The sequence below is a fragment of the Musa acuminata genome, chromosome BXJ1-6, assembly GCF_036884655.1.
Source record: "Musa acuminata AAA Group cultivar baxijiao chromosome BXJ1-6, Cavendish_Baxijiao_AAA, whole genome shotgun sequence".
Classification (NCBI taxonomy): domain Eukaryota; kingdom Viridiplantae; phylum Streptophyta; class Magnoliopsida; order Zingiberales; family Musaceae; genus Musa; species Musa acuminata.
This window is the reverse complement of record NC_088332.1, coordinates 21,223,538-21,243,062: the sequence shown is the minus strand read 5'-3', so window position 1 is coordinate 21,243,062 and position 19,525 is coordinate 21,223,538. Positions and strand designations below refer to the sequence as shown.

Here is a 19,525-nt window from a genome sequence, read left to right as displayed (position 1 = left end):
ATACACTAAGCAAATAAATCCGATTAGTCTAGGTTTCTTCTGGTGAGCTTTCGAAGATCTTCCGACGAACTTCTGACGATCTCTCGGCAATGTTCCAACGGACTTCCGGCAAGCTTTTGGACATTAGTGGAGTCTTTCATATTTTATGATTTTATTAAAAATATTTTAACCTAAACCTAAGAAAAATTTCTTGATAAAAACTAAATAAGGGGAGTAAAAGCTTATTACTATTTTTTTTTAGAATTATCTTATTTTAATAAATCATTTACTTTCGAGACCACAAAAGCAAAACATAACATTAAAAAACCCGTGAAACGCAAACGACAACAGCAGAGCTATAATTCTAATCCATCGTTTGCTTTTGTGGAACCACAATTAGGAGCTATGGATGAAGTCGATCTCTGTGCGTGGCCAAGAAATCCCTGTTACGGCTCCGTCATCTTCCCCATTAACTCTTACGGGCCTTCGGGTCGCTCTTCTTTTTGATTCGGGGAGACAATATCTCTAGGGTTTTCCGTGAGGACGGCTTCTCCAATTCCTTCGAGATGGGCCTTTGGGATTCCTTCCTCAATTGGCTTCGCAGGTACTCTTCCCCCTCTCCCTTCCTCCCGCACCCTCCACCAAGCGAAACAAAGTTGGGATCTTTTTTTTCTCCTTGTTTGTGTGGGTTTTATGTTGGATATCGGAATTCTGGCATGCTTGCTTGTATATGTCGGTTCGAGTTCATCTACTTTTGGTTTTATAATATTTTGAATGGATCCTAGGGATTTGCAACAGAACTTGATGCCCTTGGTAAACGAGTGAATTAAAGTTATTCCTTCCCGCTTGTAGTAATTACTATTGTTAAATTTGTTCGTTGTTAGATTACTTCCTTTTTCAGATGGGACATACGGATTTACTTTGTTGGTTTTGAAAGCAGATATATGACATAATATTTATTTATTTTTCTTTTTCTTTTGTGTGCTAGTGTGGAAGTACTTGATTTGCAATGTATATATATATATATATATATATATATATATATATATATATGGATACCTTGACGTGAAGAACTCATGTAAAATTTTAAGTTCCTAAATTTGGTACTTAAACCATGTGCTTCTTTATTTTTTCGTAACTATCGTTTTACCAATTGAGTTAATAAGAATAAAGAGTTGAGATCTGATGGATGGGATAGTTTTAGCTGATCAACTTGTCATTTTAGTCTATAATTACATTGTAGATTATGGCTATAATGTTTCTGTCAACACTGGCATCGAAATGATAGAAATGATAATTACATTGTAGATTATGGCTATAATGTTTCACTCGGACAAATTACTATATATACTATGCTTTTCACATCCATCCTTTTCAAAGCATGACTTCTCTTCTTTGGTCTTGTGAAGTATGTTGTGCCATTTAAGTGCTTTTTTAATTGTTCAGTTTATCATTCTACAAATTCTTTTGTATAAATCAGATAGACTTTAAATCATTTAATAATTTAACTACCTAATTAATTTTCTGAATTCTGATCAAGCTGGATTTTCTGGCATAATAATATATAAATGTGTTATATGAAAGTTTCAAATGACAAAGGTCTCTTATATCTCAATCTTTTATTATATCCCATCTCCTATTGTTTTTTAGAACATCATGGGGCTTCTCACATGGTTTAGGTGTTATGATGGTCTATGAGAGACAACATCATCAATGCCACTTTATTTATCACAAGTTTTTGTTATCTTCTTTTGATTCTTGACATATTATGTTTTTAGAGTAATTATTTTAACATGGAATGAAATTTCAATCTGTTATTGATGATTGGATCAGTATGTTACTAGTCACATTATTCCAAGTATTAGTATATGCTAATACCGGTTAGTATTGACCAAACCACTAGAGAGAGTAAGAGAGAGAGGATTACTGATAGTGGATGGGAGGAAGTGGTAACATGATAGGGAGGAGAAGCAGAACAATGGAAGATGATGAAGAAGAAAAGATAACTAGAGAGAATAAGAGAAGAATAAAGTAGGTAGGATAGCTCCATGTACCAAAGAGGTACACTTACCCTCCCATAGCATTTATGCTAATTTCCTATGGTCTACTTAGGTCCCCATTATGCAAACTTCTATATATTATTCTTGATGTGTTTTTAAACTAAGTTTTTTTTAATTACCTTCATAGTTGCTTCCTTTTAGAAACCAGTCAATGGGACCTTGTTGTTTCTATGCTTGTCATTATTTTGAAACATATTGTAGATTCACAAGGTTCATTAGTTAGTTAACTGCAGGATTAAGTTCTTTCGTTAATGTGAAGTATCACAATGCATTGCGAATAGGATTGATAATATTGTTTAATTTCACTACAATGACTATCTTTTATCTTCAGAGTCCTATTTCGTCCTTCTCATGTCATATCATAAAAGAATATCTCCTTGTTTGAGGTGTTAATTTGGTGAACAAGTTAGGCTACCTTTTGATTATTATGTTAGTATAATTTCACTTTTGTTGTACTTGGTTTTGCTCTTTGAATTTTGGTAACATATGCACACCATTGTTTACAATTCTGGAAAGAATACAATGGGTATCTTAAGAATTTTGTAGGCTTGTTTCATTAAGTAATCCAAGAACATGGACTGAGCAGACTTGTAGGGATCTGATATGTTTAAGTTGTCAATTGAGTCCTTTTCTATTGTATAACCTTCAGCCATAGGTTTAATTAAACTAAAGTTAATTGGGTATATTTGTCTTTTTTATTTTTCTGATATTTTCAAATGAATATTTAGTAATATATTGGGAAGAGTTTTCTTGTTAAATTATTCTTTACCTTATTTGATTGTGGATTGTGAGATTACTTAATGAGTCTAATTGGTTTCTTTAGAGTTTTGAGCCTGTTTGTATTGTATTCTGATTAGAACATGTTAGGAATATAATTATAAAATTACGTTTGGTGTGTACCCAACCTCAAATAGTTGGGACTTTACATTGTTGTTGTAATTAGGTTTGGCATGAGGCTTTTTCAGTTTGACACTTGTTGTCCTATGTCTTTTAATAAAAACAAGACAAGTTATCTCCCAAAGATTCGGTTGACTTCTATCTTGTTTCTGTATATTGCATCAAGTAGTCTTATAAGGATTCACATTTAATACTTAATATAGTTATGCAACAACTAAATGGAAGATTGATCAACCAAGATTTTGGAGAAAAATATAATAGCTTCGGTGATCCTCATAATAACTAAATATTACTGAAAAAATCCAGATCTAATAAGAACTCTGATCTGATTTGCATGCTGATTATAATGATGATGAGACCATGATTACCACCACAATATTACATTAGTGGTAAATTGTTTCTTGGTATCAGATGTTGTGAGAGCAATTTCATGGATGGCGCCATCAATATCACAATCTTCATCTACATTTGAGTCACATCAATGATCTTGAACCACCTTTCGTGGATTTAAAGTGATCATTTTGGTGACAATAGGCATAATTTAAGGAGTGAAATTAAATTTTAGATTTAATATATCCATGGATGTGGCCACTCAGCTCCTTGCTTAAGCACTTGGGTGAGGCAAGGTGAGGCCCTAGTGCATCCCTCTTGCATTCCTACAGTATAACTTCACTCTTTCGGATTGCCACTATAGTTTTAGGATCTTCAACCATGGCAACCATACTTAGTACCATCGATTTAGTAGTTAAACTTATGCAATTTGATGTTTCAGTGGTGATATGTTGAACATGAAATAATATAAAACTCATATAATAAACATCATTGATTATATTTATAATAATTATTTTACATTGGTGAAAACCTTGCTTCGCTTGGGTGGCATTTAGGCGAGTGTCTAGCCATCTCAGACATTTTGGAATCTTAATACTTTTTAGGTCTAGCGCCTTTGACAATACTGAATATATCATGTTTATGACTCTTCTATGCAGTTTTTTAATATGGTTTGTAATCTGTATCTGAAACATGATTTGGTTCATTATTTATTATTGTCTAGTCAAAAGGTTCCTATATTTATTGAACATTTGCTCTATTAGGTAGAATTTATTTGAAGAACCTTAAATCAAGACTTTTTTAGTCTGAACAATCCGGATCGACTGAACACATGGCAATCAATATGCCAACCTATCATATATGAATATGTTTAGTATGTATTAAAACCGTACCAATCCAGTGTGCGACTGTTATGATTCTGATATTGAAATAGTAAACCTTGATTGTTATAACGAACACATAATGGAATTTTGAGTTCTTTCATGCTTTTCGACCTACCTATCATGCAACATGCACGTATGGTTAACTCCTATTATAAATAATCAAGAAACCCTATTGTTTTCTTTAATGAAACAACATAAATGGTATATCTTGTCTCAAAACATTGCACGTCCTACATGAGTAAGATTGGACGTAGCATATGGTTGTTTAAAAAGGCTTCTTCTTCTCCTTTGCCAGCTAGCATTGGAAGAGGGCATGCCAATGGGCCATGATGTTCTGAACATGGGAACAGGTGTTTATGATCAAAATGAAAAACTAAAAAGAAAAATTCAACTGATTTTGAGAATAATATATATATATATATATATATATGTATATATATGTATGTATATGTATATATATATATATATATATATATATACATACATATATATATATACATACATATATAAAGTAAAAAAATTCAGCAATGTCGCCTCTCTTCTCCCCACATGAGGCGATGTTGCTGAAGCGACGTCGTCGAATTTTTTATATTTATATATATATATATAATTTGGTGACGTCGCCTCTCTCTTCTCCCTAAGCGGGGCGACGTCGCAGAAAAACGATGCGACATCGCCTCAGCAACGTCGCCTCTATATATATATATATATATATATATATATATATATATATATATATATATATAGTAAAAAAATCTTATATATATTTATATATAAATTATATATATATTTATATATAAATTATATATATTTATATATAAAATATTTTTTATATAAATATTTTTATAAAAGGTGACGTTGCATATATATATATATATATATATATATATATATATATATATATATATACCGCTCGGTAATGGGCGGTCCATGTACCGGTCTATTGATGGACCGGTACGTACCACCTGGTACGGGCGATATTATTCGAAATTGATGACCTTATTTTCAACGATACCTTTTTTTGTCTTCTCCTCTTTGGTGAGATTCTATTGTTATGCCGCACTCTCTCATGTAATTGTGAGCAAACATGTGAAAAATCCTGTACATCGGGGAAAGATAAGGAAGATAAATCAGGAAAAATTATAGACAAGTAAAACAAAATGAACAGATCCAGTTGTTGGACTGGTGTTGCCCAACTTCTTTAGATTGTCTAACATATCTGTACAATTACTAGCTGAATCAATTATCGGTAAGCACTCAGCCCAAACATGCTGATGCTTAAAGCTATGTTACTCTTAAAAGTTGGCTGAAGTGTGAGAGCCTACTAGGATGGCCAGTGTATTACAATTAATTCTTTAGTGGACATCAGACAACATATGACCAGAGTTTGTGACTATGAATTATCATGTACATATCAATGTATATATCTAACATCAGCTGACTCATAATTTTGTGCATACTTGAGCCAAGTTTTTCCCTTTTTTTGCTGGTTATGGATATGGCATGAAGAATATTGGTACAAATTTTCTTTTTTCATCCTAAAACTAATTCCCTATTAATGTTTCAACTTTGAAATTGCTATATTGATTTTATTTATATGTTGTTGGAAGTAACTATATTAGAAGCCTCATGATCAAGATCTGGTTCTAATTTTAACAGTTTCCACTTCAGTTTGTTTTTCAAGCAGGAAATGGAACTTTCGTTAATTGGCCTTCAAAATGCAGGAAAGACATCGCTTGTTAATGCTATTGCTGTGAGTTGTGTAAATCTTTTTTCCTTACAATAATTTTGTTATTAAATATTTTTCTTCTCTTTTTCAAATAAACCTTTTCTCTTTTCTTAAGTTGAATAGTTACCTTCCTTTTTTAACCATAAGCATTCTGAATTCATTAGACTGGTGGCTACAGCGAGGACATGATTCCTACCGTATGTACTTTACCTCAAAATATGCTTTTAACATGTGATTTGATAAACTGTAAGTCTGCCCTTATTCTGCTTCTGAAAACCAGGTGGGTTTCAACATGCGGAAAGTTACAAAGGGAAATGTTACCATAAAACTCTGGGATCTAGGAGGGCAACGGAGATTTCGCACAATGTGGGAGCGATACTGTCGTGGAGTCTCTGCAATTCTGTAACTTCCCTGCATCAACTACCTATTTCGCAATACCAAATTGATTCTTAGTGCAAAGAATTCAAATGTCATGATCGTAAGATAACTGTAGATTGTCTCATGTGATAAGTCAGAACATAGAATAATTTTAAGATCCATTTGGGGAATGACTTGTGATAAAATCCTTAGAGTAGATTGCGGATTTATGATTTGTGGGAGGATTGATAGTGAAGTTGAAAGAAGATAACTCTGAAAGAGAAAAATGTAGATTGCTTATTGAAAAAGGAATGCCTAATCATGCAATTGCAAAAAACTTCTTGAGCAACAACCTTGGACTTAGCAATAGCATGGACTTCTTGAACAAGCTCAGCTTTTGAGGCTTCTCTCTTGCTATCAATTCTCTCTTTTGTCCTCCATCCTAGGGCTACTGACCCTTCTTTACTTTTGTCGAGGGGAAGACTTCTAATTAGAGAAAGATTCTCAAACAGAGTCCAACTCTTAGTCTCACAGAAGGGACTTCTGATTTGAGTCTAACTTGAATTAATCTTGGGCTTGAGTTTTTGAGTTTTTGGGCCGACTAAACTTGGACTTGAGGGTTGATTGTCCTTGGTCTCCCCCAATTTGGTGATTCAACTCTTGTTTAAAGATGGTAAACCCTACTTCGCTAGTTTCTTTCATGAACCACCTTGCTAAACTCAAATTTTGCCCTTTGCATTCTATGATGTTTTGTTGCCTCGTCTTGTAGTAGTTACCTTCTTTTCAATGATGGAGTTTTCATCCAAAGTCTTCTCTTGGTCGGCCATCAAATTACATATCAAAGGCAGCGCCTTGCTTGGCTCGTCATTTAACATCGATGACTTGAATGCCTTCAAGTTCTCCACATTCGTAATTGAGTACATCTCCATGTATGGAGGTACCTTGAGTTGACAAGTGTTGTTTCTAATCTACTTCAATACTTTGAATGGTCCATATCGGATGAGATTGAGTTTCTTTCCTTCTCTTTTTAACCATTTCTTCCTTCGAGGTCACCTTCTTAGAATTGACCCTCAACACAGTGTCGGTCATATCGCACCTTGTATTTTTACTGAGCCCATTGAAGTTGTTCAACATCCTTGTGCACTTGTCGGATGTGCTCAAGAAATTTCTTGGCTTGTAGTGCTACATTGCCTTCTTTGGAGGTTTGTGATGTTGAATCGATCATAAACTACCTTGAATGATGTTGCTTTGAGGTAAGTAGCCTAATAATACCTTGAATGATGATTTGGTCATGGACTTGTGTATTGCTCGATTGAATGAGAATTACAAATATGGTAGGCTTCTGTCTAATGTCTTCAGATGACGTGATTTGTGTCCTCGTACCATCATGTGATTCACTACTTTAGTTTGTCCATCCGTCTGTTGATGAAACACAATGCTTTTCTTCGCGGGTGTCCGTTATGGCCAAGGTAGACAAGGGTTTGTTTCCCTAACTTACACTACTTTGGGTTGAGCTACACTTGGTGTTTCTCCAAATGGTTAAACACCTTATATGTGTGCTTAATATGTTTTGTCTTGATTGGTGTGCTCAATATGTTCATCCTTTGATCATCGATTGATGAGAATGTCATCGAGGTAGATGATGACGAAGTCACCAATGTGTGGACATAGCACATGGTCCGTCAATCGCATAAATGTGGCTGGGGCATTGCAAAGTTTGAATGGCATGACTAGCCACTCGAACAACCCTTGACACATATTGAAGCTGTCTTCCGTGTATCTTCTCGAACTCGGACTTGATGATAGCCTGACTTAAGGTCCGATTTGGTTAAGATGGTGGTGTGTTGGAGGTGGTCTAGTAGATCATCAATCCATGGTAGGGGATACCAATTTCCCATTGGGATCTCATTCTAGCCACGGTTGTCAATGCACGTGCACCATCCTCTGTCCTTATTCGACACCATCACCATCAGTGATCGAAAGGGGGAACAACTTGGTTGGATGCTGCTGCTCTTGGTTACCTTAACCACTTGTTGTCAATTTTTTCTTTTTTAAAACTAAGCTATGATACATGTTGAGTTCGGTAATGGTGTGTCCCAGACGAGCTATATTTCGTGCTTTGTCACTTGCCACTGAGGTAGTCTATTGTTATTGGTGAAAAGATCTGGATACCTGCTGGTGAGTTCTTGTAACTTACTATTGTCCCCTTTCTTGTATGCTGATTATAAGGATAAGGTGTGCGTTCTCGCTTCGACTAGCTGGATGAGTATTAGCACAAATCTTTATCATACTTTCATCATCCTTTTTATTTGGCTGATTGTCATAAGATCGACTGCATGTTCGCTCTTTTCTCGCTTGATGATGAACCTTTTGCTATGACTGACAATACAATTACGTGTTTATATTGTTGGGGCCATTGGTAAAACGTAACATCTCGGTCCCAAGGGTACGGACTTTCAAAGATTACCTGACATATGTCAAGGGGCACCACTTTGCATAATACCTCATCGATGTATTTGCTGGTAGTGACGAAGCGAAATTTGCACTACTAATTTATCCTCATCCCCACATCTTTTTGGATGAGGTGTGGTTTGTAGGCCACTAATCTACTCTTGTTGTGAATTTAAAGTGCCTAGAACAGAGAACTAAAGCAAAGAGTTCTTGAGCGATGATTGGTCAAAAGATCTCACGTGACAAGCGTAGACAGATCACTGCAGAATGCTTGCTATCGGTTCCCCCTTTCTTTCCTCATCTCACCAAACTGACAACACCTCTGATAGGGTTGTGGAAGGGTTGTTATTCGTTAATGTTGTTGTTGTGTCTTTGAATGTCGAGGACAAAGATGAAGCCGTTCGTTGATGTTGGTTCTTTGCTATAGATTTTTACTGCAGGCTAAAAGAAGATGGCTCCTTGATTGCTGATCTTGGGTATTGCTGGAGAAGGGTTGCCGAGGTATTCTTCCTCTTCTCTTCTTCTTCTGCCTCTACTCTTGGCTAGTAAGCTATCCTAGGCCGACTAGAAGGATAGATAGAAGGAAGAAGGGCACTACTGTCCTCTTCTCTTTCTCTTCTTTTCTCCTCTCTTCTCAGCTTGGGGCCGACTGGCTTCTTGAGAGGGGGCACGACTTGGATTGATTTCAAAGGGGCTGCAACCCCTTAGATATATAGGATTAAGGGCATCCAAAGTTTTAATGGAAGCTGCCCGACTAAGATTGGGATTGATCTGACTTGGGGATGCTTTTGATTGGTCTCTCCTCCCTCTTTTATAGTATAGATAGGGCAGGATTCCTAAGGGTTTTAGGACTTTCCTTGTAGGGCTATGCACCTTCTCCTTCAAGTAGGAGTACGCCTCCCTTGGTGGCTGCCTATATTTGGATGAGGGTTGCCTTAATCCTAGTCCTACTAGAACTAGGATTAAGGTGAGTGGGCTGTTGTGATATGCGCTTTGCTTGGTCGATAGGGCTTTGAGGCTTCAAGAGGCCCTTGGAAAGGGATTGGCCCTTGATTTTAGATCGTCCTTGATCAAGGGCAGTCGTCACCCAAATAGGAGCAGCCACCATGCAAGGGAGGCACACTCCTCGGAGTAGAAGACTGTGCACTTGCCCTATAAGGAATGTCCTAAACTGCTTAAGACTTTTGCCCCACCTTAGCAATAAAAGAGGGAGGAGAGCCCCTCTACAGCATCCCAAGAAGCAACAGTAAGGAGCCCCAGTTGACTAAGAGCAAGAAAAGAAAGGAGAAATTATGCAAGGTGCTGCAAATCTCTAACTGCAGCACCTTCTTCCTTGAGTTCCAACAATCCATCTAAACTTCATCTAGTTGTGGGAAGTCCCAAAACCCGACTACCTCATGTCCAAACCTCATGTTGCAGCAAGAGAGGAGACTAAAATCGATAGTGATCCGTAATCTGTCGAGAGCACCAATCTAAAGACAACTTTCATTCTTACGCACTTATTAATCTCTTTTGTGCTTTTATTTTGTTGCTTAGCCCTTGTAGTGTCACTTTAATCCTACGAGCAATAGTTGGTAATTTTCCTTTTAGTTTTTATGCTTGATTTTTAGTGAAGATATCTATCTCCTCCACCAAAACTTCCATCCCCGAGGTGGGATGTCGGATCGTCGGATTGTTGAACTTGAATCCAATACGAACTACATACCAATCTATACTGATGTATCATATGTCGATATGTTAGTATGTACCAAGGTTTGACATACCGGAGCGTACCGCTCGGTACGGGCGGTATGTACTAGTTCGATAGAGGATCGGTACGGGTAGTACAATGGTAGACCCTAGTGTACTGTGTGTCGGTACGTTCGGTACAGCTCAGTACGTACTGTACCAACAATTGATCAATACACCAGTACGAAAACCATGGTATGTACCAACAAATCCAAAAAACCACCAAAAATGCCTAAAAATATTTTTAAAATAGAAAAGACTCATTTTAAGCCTTTTAAATAAACTTGAATGCAATTTTAATTATATTTCAATAAGAATAGAGTCAAAATAAGGTTTAGTTAGTGAATTTAACTTTTTTTGATGTTGAGTAGCAATTTTGAAGCATGTTTGTTTCTTTAATGTTGAATCATCCATAAAAATACGAGTAACGTTAGACTCCATTTCAAAACTTGTAGATTTAAGAAAATTAAGTAATAAACTAAAGCAACTTGTATACACCTCAAATTGAATGATAGGTATCCACATCTGGTTGATCGAGTTCCTCGATCCTTTGAATTTGTATATCAATATGGTATGCCCTCCGGAGTTAATCTTAAACTAGTCATATGGCTTATTGTACTAGTAGACTATATGCCATTGGTGCATCAGTGTGGTAATAGTTGTTGCTTAAGCATCATGAACAACACGCCTGAAGAGTCTCCTAAGGGGCATATAACTGTGGTCTGGGGAGGTTGGAGTATACCGGAACTAGTGTTGCCACTAACCTACTGTCCTGTATCATAAGAATGATCGACCTCGGGAAATTACCCTGTTCGAAGAAAAAAGGATGCTTGTCAATGTGAAGGGGATACCTAGTAAGAAAACTATACAAAAAACACAATCATGATTCCAGTGTTCAAATGGTAAGCCAACAAACTGAACCCAAACTAGGGTCGGTAGAGTCCTTTAGGTGAGCGATTGAACGTTGGCACTCTAGGGCATAAGATGAAGCACCTCACCTCACCTTCCAAGGGAAGCAAAAAGAGGAAAAAACCCCTAGCCATGTCAATGAGGGGAGAAGTATTTCCACAAATGAGAAAGCTGATCTAAGAAAATCTAAGGGAGGAGGATGCTGGAGGAAACGACGCACCAAGCTAAAAACCCAAGCCTTTCGACATTCCTCAAGGCATGCTTCATCAAACTCAACAAAATTTGTGGAAGACACACAAATCCAGTTGTAAACACAGGAAGACAAGAAAGGAGCCTGATGCTGGACAAGTAGAGGAACCTACAAGCATTTGAGCCCAGATCATCTCACAGGCAACAACACCAGCAATAGATCGACCATGAGATGCAGGAACGTAGTCACAAGAAGCATTCTGCTGGGAGGATGAAGCGGCCCTAGGATCAGGATGGCACACTGGCCTCTTCAGCCTGGGATCGGATACCAAAGAGGAGGCTACCACCATCTCCTTGCCCTTATTGCCGGAGCCAGCAGGGGGAGCCTTCTGACATCTATCTTCAGCAGATACTTACTTTTACTTGGTTTATGGGGTATTAGCAACTGCTTGAAGGTTAAGTACTTGGGCATTGCTAACCTGTCCACCACTGGAAACCCACTTACTGTCAGATTCATATTAAGAGTATTGGCATGACATACTTGAAGTGACTTGATTAGTAGTAAAGTTAAATGTGTTATTTGTCATCTTCAGATTAACATGTCAATAATATCAGTCTTATAAATAGCAGATTTTGTCATTGCTGGCCTGACTAGCTTGTGTGAGGAGTTCAGGTAGTGTAAATAGGTCAAATCTATTATGCAGGTTAGGTGAAATAGCATGTGTAATTGTTGGGCTGGGTTTGGATTTAAACTTTTGACATAATTATTAAATGGTATGGGTATGGGTTGAAAATTCTGTTCTAGTATATGCATCTCAACTCAACATGACTTTGACACCCGTAGATGGCGGAGCCAAATGCCCCATATACAAAACGGGCAAATGTTGAAATGCTTTTTGTCTTCTAAGATGAGTGACAGGGCATTTAGACTCTTTCGGGAGTTATGTTTCAGCTTTCTTATTGCTACATTTGTGCTTCCAAAATTCTGACAGATATGTGGTAGACGCAGCAGACAGAGACAGTGTGCCCATATCCAAAAGTGAATTGCATGAGCTGCTGATGAAGCCATCCCTCAGTGGAATCCCCTTGCTTGTTCTTGGCAATAAAATCGACAAATCAGAAGCTCTTTCCCAACAGGCGTTAGTGGACCTCTTGTTAGTATTCTTACGTACTACACATTGTTTATTCAACAATATTTCTTATTTCTTTGATGTGTCATTCTTCTTGGTGTTGATTTGTTATCTAGGGGGCTGGAACACATCAAGGATAGGGAAGTCTGCTGCCACATGATCTCATGCAAGGAATCAGTTAACATAGACATGGTTATTGATTGGCTCATCAAGCATGCAAGGAAAGCAAAGTAATGGATTACCACCTGTGGTGTGTTTGGGTTGCTTGTAGGAATCTGTTCTGAAGTAAATAATGCTTATTTCAAATTTGTGATTCATGATTTTAAGAGCAACACAAGAATTCTGGATATCTGCTTGTATTTTGATGGTGCATAATTAGTAAAAGGGTACTTGTCTACACAGTTTGTATGGTTGATAGTATATCATATTTGAAATTTTACAATTAGAATGTTGTGCTTTTGTTATATGAGTAATTAAAGCCTCTGTCAAATAAGCAAAAGCTTCGTATTGAATCCTTTTTAGGCTTTAATTTTTCTTTTCAGGCTTTTATGGATCAACTTTAGGATGTTTTGAATATTTTTTTTATTCATATTAAATTATTTATAAAGATAATTATTAGATTACGAGTTGAAACTTTAATATTCAAATGAATTAAGTAATAATTGGATCAATCGATGGATATATATGTTAAAACTTTTGCGGATTCTAAGTTTGGGGTTGATCTCTTTAGAGGATCGATCTCCTTGGAACTCTATAGAGGTTTCTTCCTCCAAGTTGTTACTCAAAGGCTACTAAAAAGATTCATCTATTCTTTGAGGAAACATGATGCATATATGATTATTTATAGGGCTTTTAAACCCTAACTCTAATAGGACTCCTACTTAAGACTCATATTTCTAACTTGTTAGGATCAAGAGTGGCACTAAGAGGGGAGGTGAATTAGTATAGCGAAAAAATTTCACGATTTTAGAAAATTGTTTGTTTCGTTTAAAACCGATTTCGACGAAAATAGTTTCAATTCAATCTGTTTCGGAGAGAAGTTGAACTGGAAAGCTTTCGTAAAAGTACAAGAGAAGATTAAGGAGGTTTGTAGTAAAGTAAATTGTACAAATAAAAAGCAAACCGGAATTTAGAATGGTTCGGTCAAGGTGACCTGCATTCACTTTCGGATTCTTCCTTCGACGAGGTCGAGGTCACCGACGTCCACTATAGGCCTTCCTTCAATAGGTGAAGACCGAACACTTCTTTACAGCACTTTCTCCTTTTCCCGGGTTTAGGAGACAACCCTTACAAGTCTCACTCCTCTTTCTTGGATGGTTACAAGGCTAAGAGATAAGGACGAGAACTCTAACTTTTATAACACTTTTATGACTCAAGAATTCAAGATTAAGCCAATACTTTCGTGCCCTTTCATGTAGAAAAGGGTGAGATTTTTATAGGCCCCAATGACTTCAAAATTGGAGTAAAAAAATGTCACATCCTTGGAATCTGAGGTACTAGCGATACCACCGTTGTTACTAGGTGGTATTGCTGTCACTGATCTGACACTAGGTGGTACCACCGTCGAACAGGGGCGGTACCAACGCTGGTAGCATTGTTGCCGATGGTACCACCGCCCAAAAATCCAAGGGCACTGCCTTCCAAGCAGTGCCACCGTCGACCATGTTTTCAGGGGCTAAATTTGGTGCTCAATTCGATCCAATTCAGCCTTGTTAAGGGCCCAGTTAGCCCCAAATTAAGTTAGTGGGATTACTCCCAATCCTAACTTAATCTACGCTCTAACTACGATAACTAAGGCATGATTACAGTGCTGCTTGTTCTGGTACGTCAATTGCTCTTCCGACGAGCTTCCGGCATACTTCCAGCGAACATCCGACGAACTCTCGACAATGTTCCGGCGGACTCCCAACTAGCTCCTGGACTTTACGACGATCTTCTTGGCGAGTTCCGACGAGCTTCTTTGGTAAGCTCCTGGACTTCTCGGTTGGTTATGGTAGAACTTTTGACGAACGTTCGGACTTCCGTTGAACTCTCGAACTCCCAATGAGATCTTGATCTTGACTCCGGCATAAACCTTGCTTTATGTCTTACTGCTATCGTAGTTAATCCTACACACTTTTCTCAGCATATAGATTAGGTCAAACAATTTACAATTGACTTCATCATCAAAATCTAAGATTCAATAATCTCTCCCTTTTTTATGATGACAATCAATTGATGACGGAATTAACCTTAACCCCCTCTATCTATATGCCATACTTGAGAAAAGACATTCTTGAATTCAAGGCCTTTGAATTCAAGAAATAAACCGATAAGATAAGTTAATTAAACTTATCAACATGCACATCATGATTCTTATCTATTGAATCTCGTATTTTGATGATGAAACCACTTAATATGTGTTTATGATTTAATCTGCATTTTGAGTGACGTAGGATGCTTCGATCAGGATAAGACAATTAAAGCAGGAAAATCATGTTGTGCTGGAGGAACATGTCAAAAGATTGGATGTCGGGCCAATGGATCGGTCGACGTATCGATAGAAGGCTTTGGGCTATGAATTTGGGCATCGGGCCAAGAAGAGCAAGTATTACGCCAAGGATATCGGAGTTACGGAGTCAATTGACCGATTTGTCACGAACGGTCGTGACGCACCCGCAACAACTCTGTTCAACGAACCTTTCGTCGCTCTCATCTACATGTACAGCTACTTGGCAGCCTGTTTTGCCTTGGTTTTGAGTCATTTTGCTTGTAAAAATGTAAGTTCTAACAAGTTACAGCGCTACAAAGTGACCGCTCACCGAACCGAGCAAAACAGCCCCAAAGCAGCCCAAAACAGCTCCGTTTTCGTATGCTGCGGGCTGTTTTCTACAGCCCGCCTCCGTTCACCAAAACATCAGCTATCTCAGCCCCTTTGAACCCCCCGGGTGGCACAGGGCTGGATGGGGCTTTGGTATAATATCGGGCATTAAATAACCTTTCGCAAGTTTGCACGTTTCCTTGACGGGAACTTGTTGTCGCGCCTGGCACCCGGTGAGTAGCTGTTTGTAGACTTGTAGCTGTTCATTCAACCCTCTAAAGTCCTTGTTTTCCCCCTCTCCCTTTATTCTCTTGTGCACGCAAGGTGCTCGCTGAATTGCTTGTAAAGCTTCCCCTCTTTTCATGAGACGTCGGGACTTATCTGTCACTCGTTCTTTCGAACTAATCAACTTTCTCTTTTACAGGTCCTTCGAGACCTGCGAGAGGTTGCAACTGGGCTGATCTTTGCGGAGCTATATCGCAAGGGCGAAGCGCGACTTAGGCAATGCAAGCTAAGTTTGCGTCTTTGCCGCAAGGGTGCCTCGCGACTTAGGCAACGCAAGCTAAGTTCACGTCTTGGCCGCAAGGGTGCCTCATGCCTTAGGCAATCCCAGCTAAGGCCGTGACATTGTGGTATCAAAGTGGGCAAGAACTTCGAGCGAGTAGCGAAGGAACTTCACAACTTTACCATGGCAAAGCATCGTGGCGAATCAAGCAAGACGGGGCAAGCCGGACCCTTGCCCCAAGCAGCCGCAGGTGGGCTGCATGTGCACACTCGCTCTCAGGCTGTTGGAGCCACTCAAGAGGAGCACGATAGTGAACATGATGAGCGAGAAGTTGGCTACTCTCCGCGAGTGGAGGAGGCGCAATCTGGAGTGCCAACTGGGAAAAAGAGTCACAAGGAGAGACTCACAACAGCGGAAACCCACTTGGATGTTCTTGAAGCGAGCATGGAGGAACTCTACCATGACCAACAAAGACTTGTTGGGGTAGAGAGCTCGCAAGAGGAAGCGGAGTCCAGGATCGACAAGGTCGAGGCCCTAGTCGACCGATTGTCTGATGACACCAAAGACTCCGTGCAACACTTACAGGATGTTGTGGCGGAACTCACTTCAAAGGTGGCCATGCTCATAAGAGCACTAAATGCGGGAGGAAGCAATACCCGTGTTGCACCACCACAAAACTTGAGAGCACCCGAGCCTTATGGTTATGGAGGAGCCAGAGATGCCAAAGAGCTCGAGAATTTTCTGTTCGATATGGATCAATACTTTCGAGCTACGAGGCCTGATTCTGAAGATACCAAAGTTTCTATAGCAATGATGTATCTGAACGGAGATGCGAAACTTTGGTGGCAAACCCGTTGGGAGGAGATCCAACAAGGTCGGTGTCAGGTTGACACTTGGGAGGACTTGAAGCGGGAGTTGAGAACTCAGTTCCTACCGGAGAACACAGAGTTCGTCGCAAGAAGGAAGTTGAGACAACTCCGCCAGAGTACTTCTATCTGAGACTACGTGAAATAATTTTCTGCGCTAATGCTGGACATACAGGACATATCTGAGAAGGACAAGCTGTTCAGCTTCCTCGATGGTTTGAAGCCATGGGCTCAACAAGAACTAAATCGAAGGAATGTCACTGATGTGGTCGGGGCAATTGCTGCTGCAGAAAGGCTCACCGACTTTGTTTCCTCTGAAGACCCGGGAAGAAGGAAACAATCTTCAAGCAATCGCTCTCTAAAATATTCTCGAGGGAAGGAGCTCGGGGGCGAACAAAAGAAGAAGAGTTCCCACAAAGGGCCAAGCCCGAAAGGCAAGGCCTCAAAACCTGGTGGATGCTTCTTGTGCGGAGGGCCACACATGGTGAGGGAGTGCCCACAAAAACAGGCACTCAATGCTTTAATAGCTTCCATCCACCCTCCCAAATCGGACAAGGGCAAGGTTGTCGCTCTTAGTTCGAGTAGTTCTGAAGCCAACAGCAATGATGAAGAGTCGCAAGGACCCCAGATGGGAGCCATGCATTTGTTGAACGCCATGCGGGGTCAAGTGGGGGAGAACCCAAAGACAAGGCAACAAAAAGCAGGAAGTGGCGAGTTGATGTATGTAGACATTAAGCTCAATGGCCAAACAACTCGTGCAATGGTGGACACGGGTGCTACAACTTCATAGTCAATCGAGAAGCAAAGCGACTTGGGTTGATCTTAGAGAAGAGCCCAAGTCGAATGAAGGCGGTGAACTCGGAGGCCAGATAAATCTCCAGGTTGGCAAAGGGAGTTCCCATCAAGATCGGAACATAGAGCGGGAACACCAACACGATGGCAGTGCCATTGGACGACTTCCAAGTGATTCTTGGAATGGAGTTCATGCACACGACGAAGTTGGTGCCTATGCCGTTCCTAAACTCCTTATGTATGATGGGAGGTGACGCCCCTGCGTGGTTCCTATCTCTCGGAGAGGAACCAAGGAGCCCCAACACATATTAGCAATACAACTGAAGAAAGGGGTGCAAAAAGGTGAATTAACATTCGTGGCTACTATGAAGCTAGAGCCACTTGATGAGAAGGCCATTCAAGAACCTACTGTGGTTACGAACGTCCTGAAAGAGTTCAATGATGTTATGCCACCCGAGTTACCGAAGACTCTTCCACCACGCAGAGGCGTGGATCACAGTATCGAGCTGGAGCTAGGAGTGAAGCCTCCAGCGAGACCACCCTACCGCATGTCTCCGCCAGAGTTGGCAGAACTCAGAAAGCAGTTAGGTGAACTATGAAGCAGTGGTCTCATCCGCAGCTCTAAAGCACCTTTCGGAGCTCCAGTTCTCTTCCAGAAGAAACAAGATGGGAGCCTCCGACTATGCGTCGATTACCGAGCCCTTAACAAAGTGATAATGAAGAACAAGTATCCCATCCCGCTCATCGTGGACTTGTTTGACCAATTGGGCAAAGCTAAGTATTTCTCGAAACTCGACCTTCGGTCGGGGTATTGGTAGGTGTGCATTGCTGAAGGCGATGAAGCGAAGACTACCTGTGTGACCAGGTATGGAGCGTTTGAGTTCTTGGTGATGCCTTTCAGCTTAACCAATGCTCTGACCACGTTCTGCACTCTCATGAACTAACTATTCAAGGAATATTTGGACAAGTTCGTGGTCTTCTACTTAGACGATATCATCGTATACAGCCAAACGCTCGAGGAGCATGTTCAGCACCTTCGGACAATTTTCAAGGTTCTCAGGGAGAACACTTTGTTCGTAAAAAGGGAGAAATGCTACTTCACCCAAACGGAGATCTTATTCTTGGGGCATCGAATCGGTAATGGTTCTATTCACATGGATAAATCAAAAGTGCAAGCGGTTATGGAATGACGAACTCCAAAGAAGGTGCCAGAGTTGAGATCCTTCCTTGGTTTCGTCAACTACTATCGACTCTTCATAGCGAGGTACTCGAAGCATGCAACTCCACTGACAGAGTTACTGAAGAAGGAGCAGCCTTAGAAGTGGTCGGACAAATGTGAAATAGCATTCCAAGATCTGAAGGCTGCTGTTATGGAAGAACTAGTGCTCAAATTGCCAGACTATGGGAAGCCTTTTGAAGTCCATACAGATGCTTCGGATTTCACTATTGGGGGAGTACTCATGCAGGAAGGTCATCCGGTCCTACGAGAGCCGCAAGCTCAACAAGACCAAGCGGCGGTATCCAGTGCACGAGAAGGAGATGACAGCGGTGATCCACTATCTACGAGTTTGGCGACACTACCTTCTCAGATTGCGATTTGTGCTAAGGACAGACAACATTACTCTGAGCTATTTCCAAACACAGAAGAAACTTTCCCCAAAATAAGCACGATGGCAGGACTTCTTGGCTGAATTTGATATGGCAATGGAGTATAAGCCTGGGAAGGCAAACATCGTTGCCGATGCATTGAGTACGAAAGTGGAGCGCATGAATGCCATACAATTGGAGGGCGGAGGCCAAGCTAATCAATTGTACTCCAACTTCCTTTCTAGGATCAGGGATGGACTGTATAGTGATCCCTAAGCAGTTCTACTGATACAGCTCATCAAAGAAGGTAAGGCACGACGATTTTGGGTCTA

At 39.9% G+C, this 19,525-nt stretch overlaps 1 protein-coding gene across 1 annotated transcript; it reads left to right on the top strand.

The window, feature by feature from the left end:
• The first annotated feature begins 345 nt into the window (after nt 1-345).
• Nucleotides 346-13,040, top strand: LOC135676622 (ADP-ribosylation factor-like protein 8c). Its single transcript, XM_065188002.1, has 6 exons — nt 346-583; nt 5,822-5,903; nt 6,044-6,076; nt 6,160-6,281; nt 12,506-12,667; nt 12,760-13,040. Exons 1-6 carry the CDS (start codon nt 546-548, stop codon nt 12,875-12,877), a joined length of 555 nt encoding a protein of 184 aa, XP_065044074.1. The 5' UTR covers nt 346-545; the 3' UTR covers nt 12,878-13,040.
• The last annotated feature ends 6,485 nt before the right edge of the window (nt 13,041-19,525 follow it).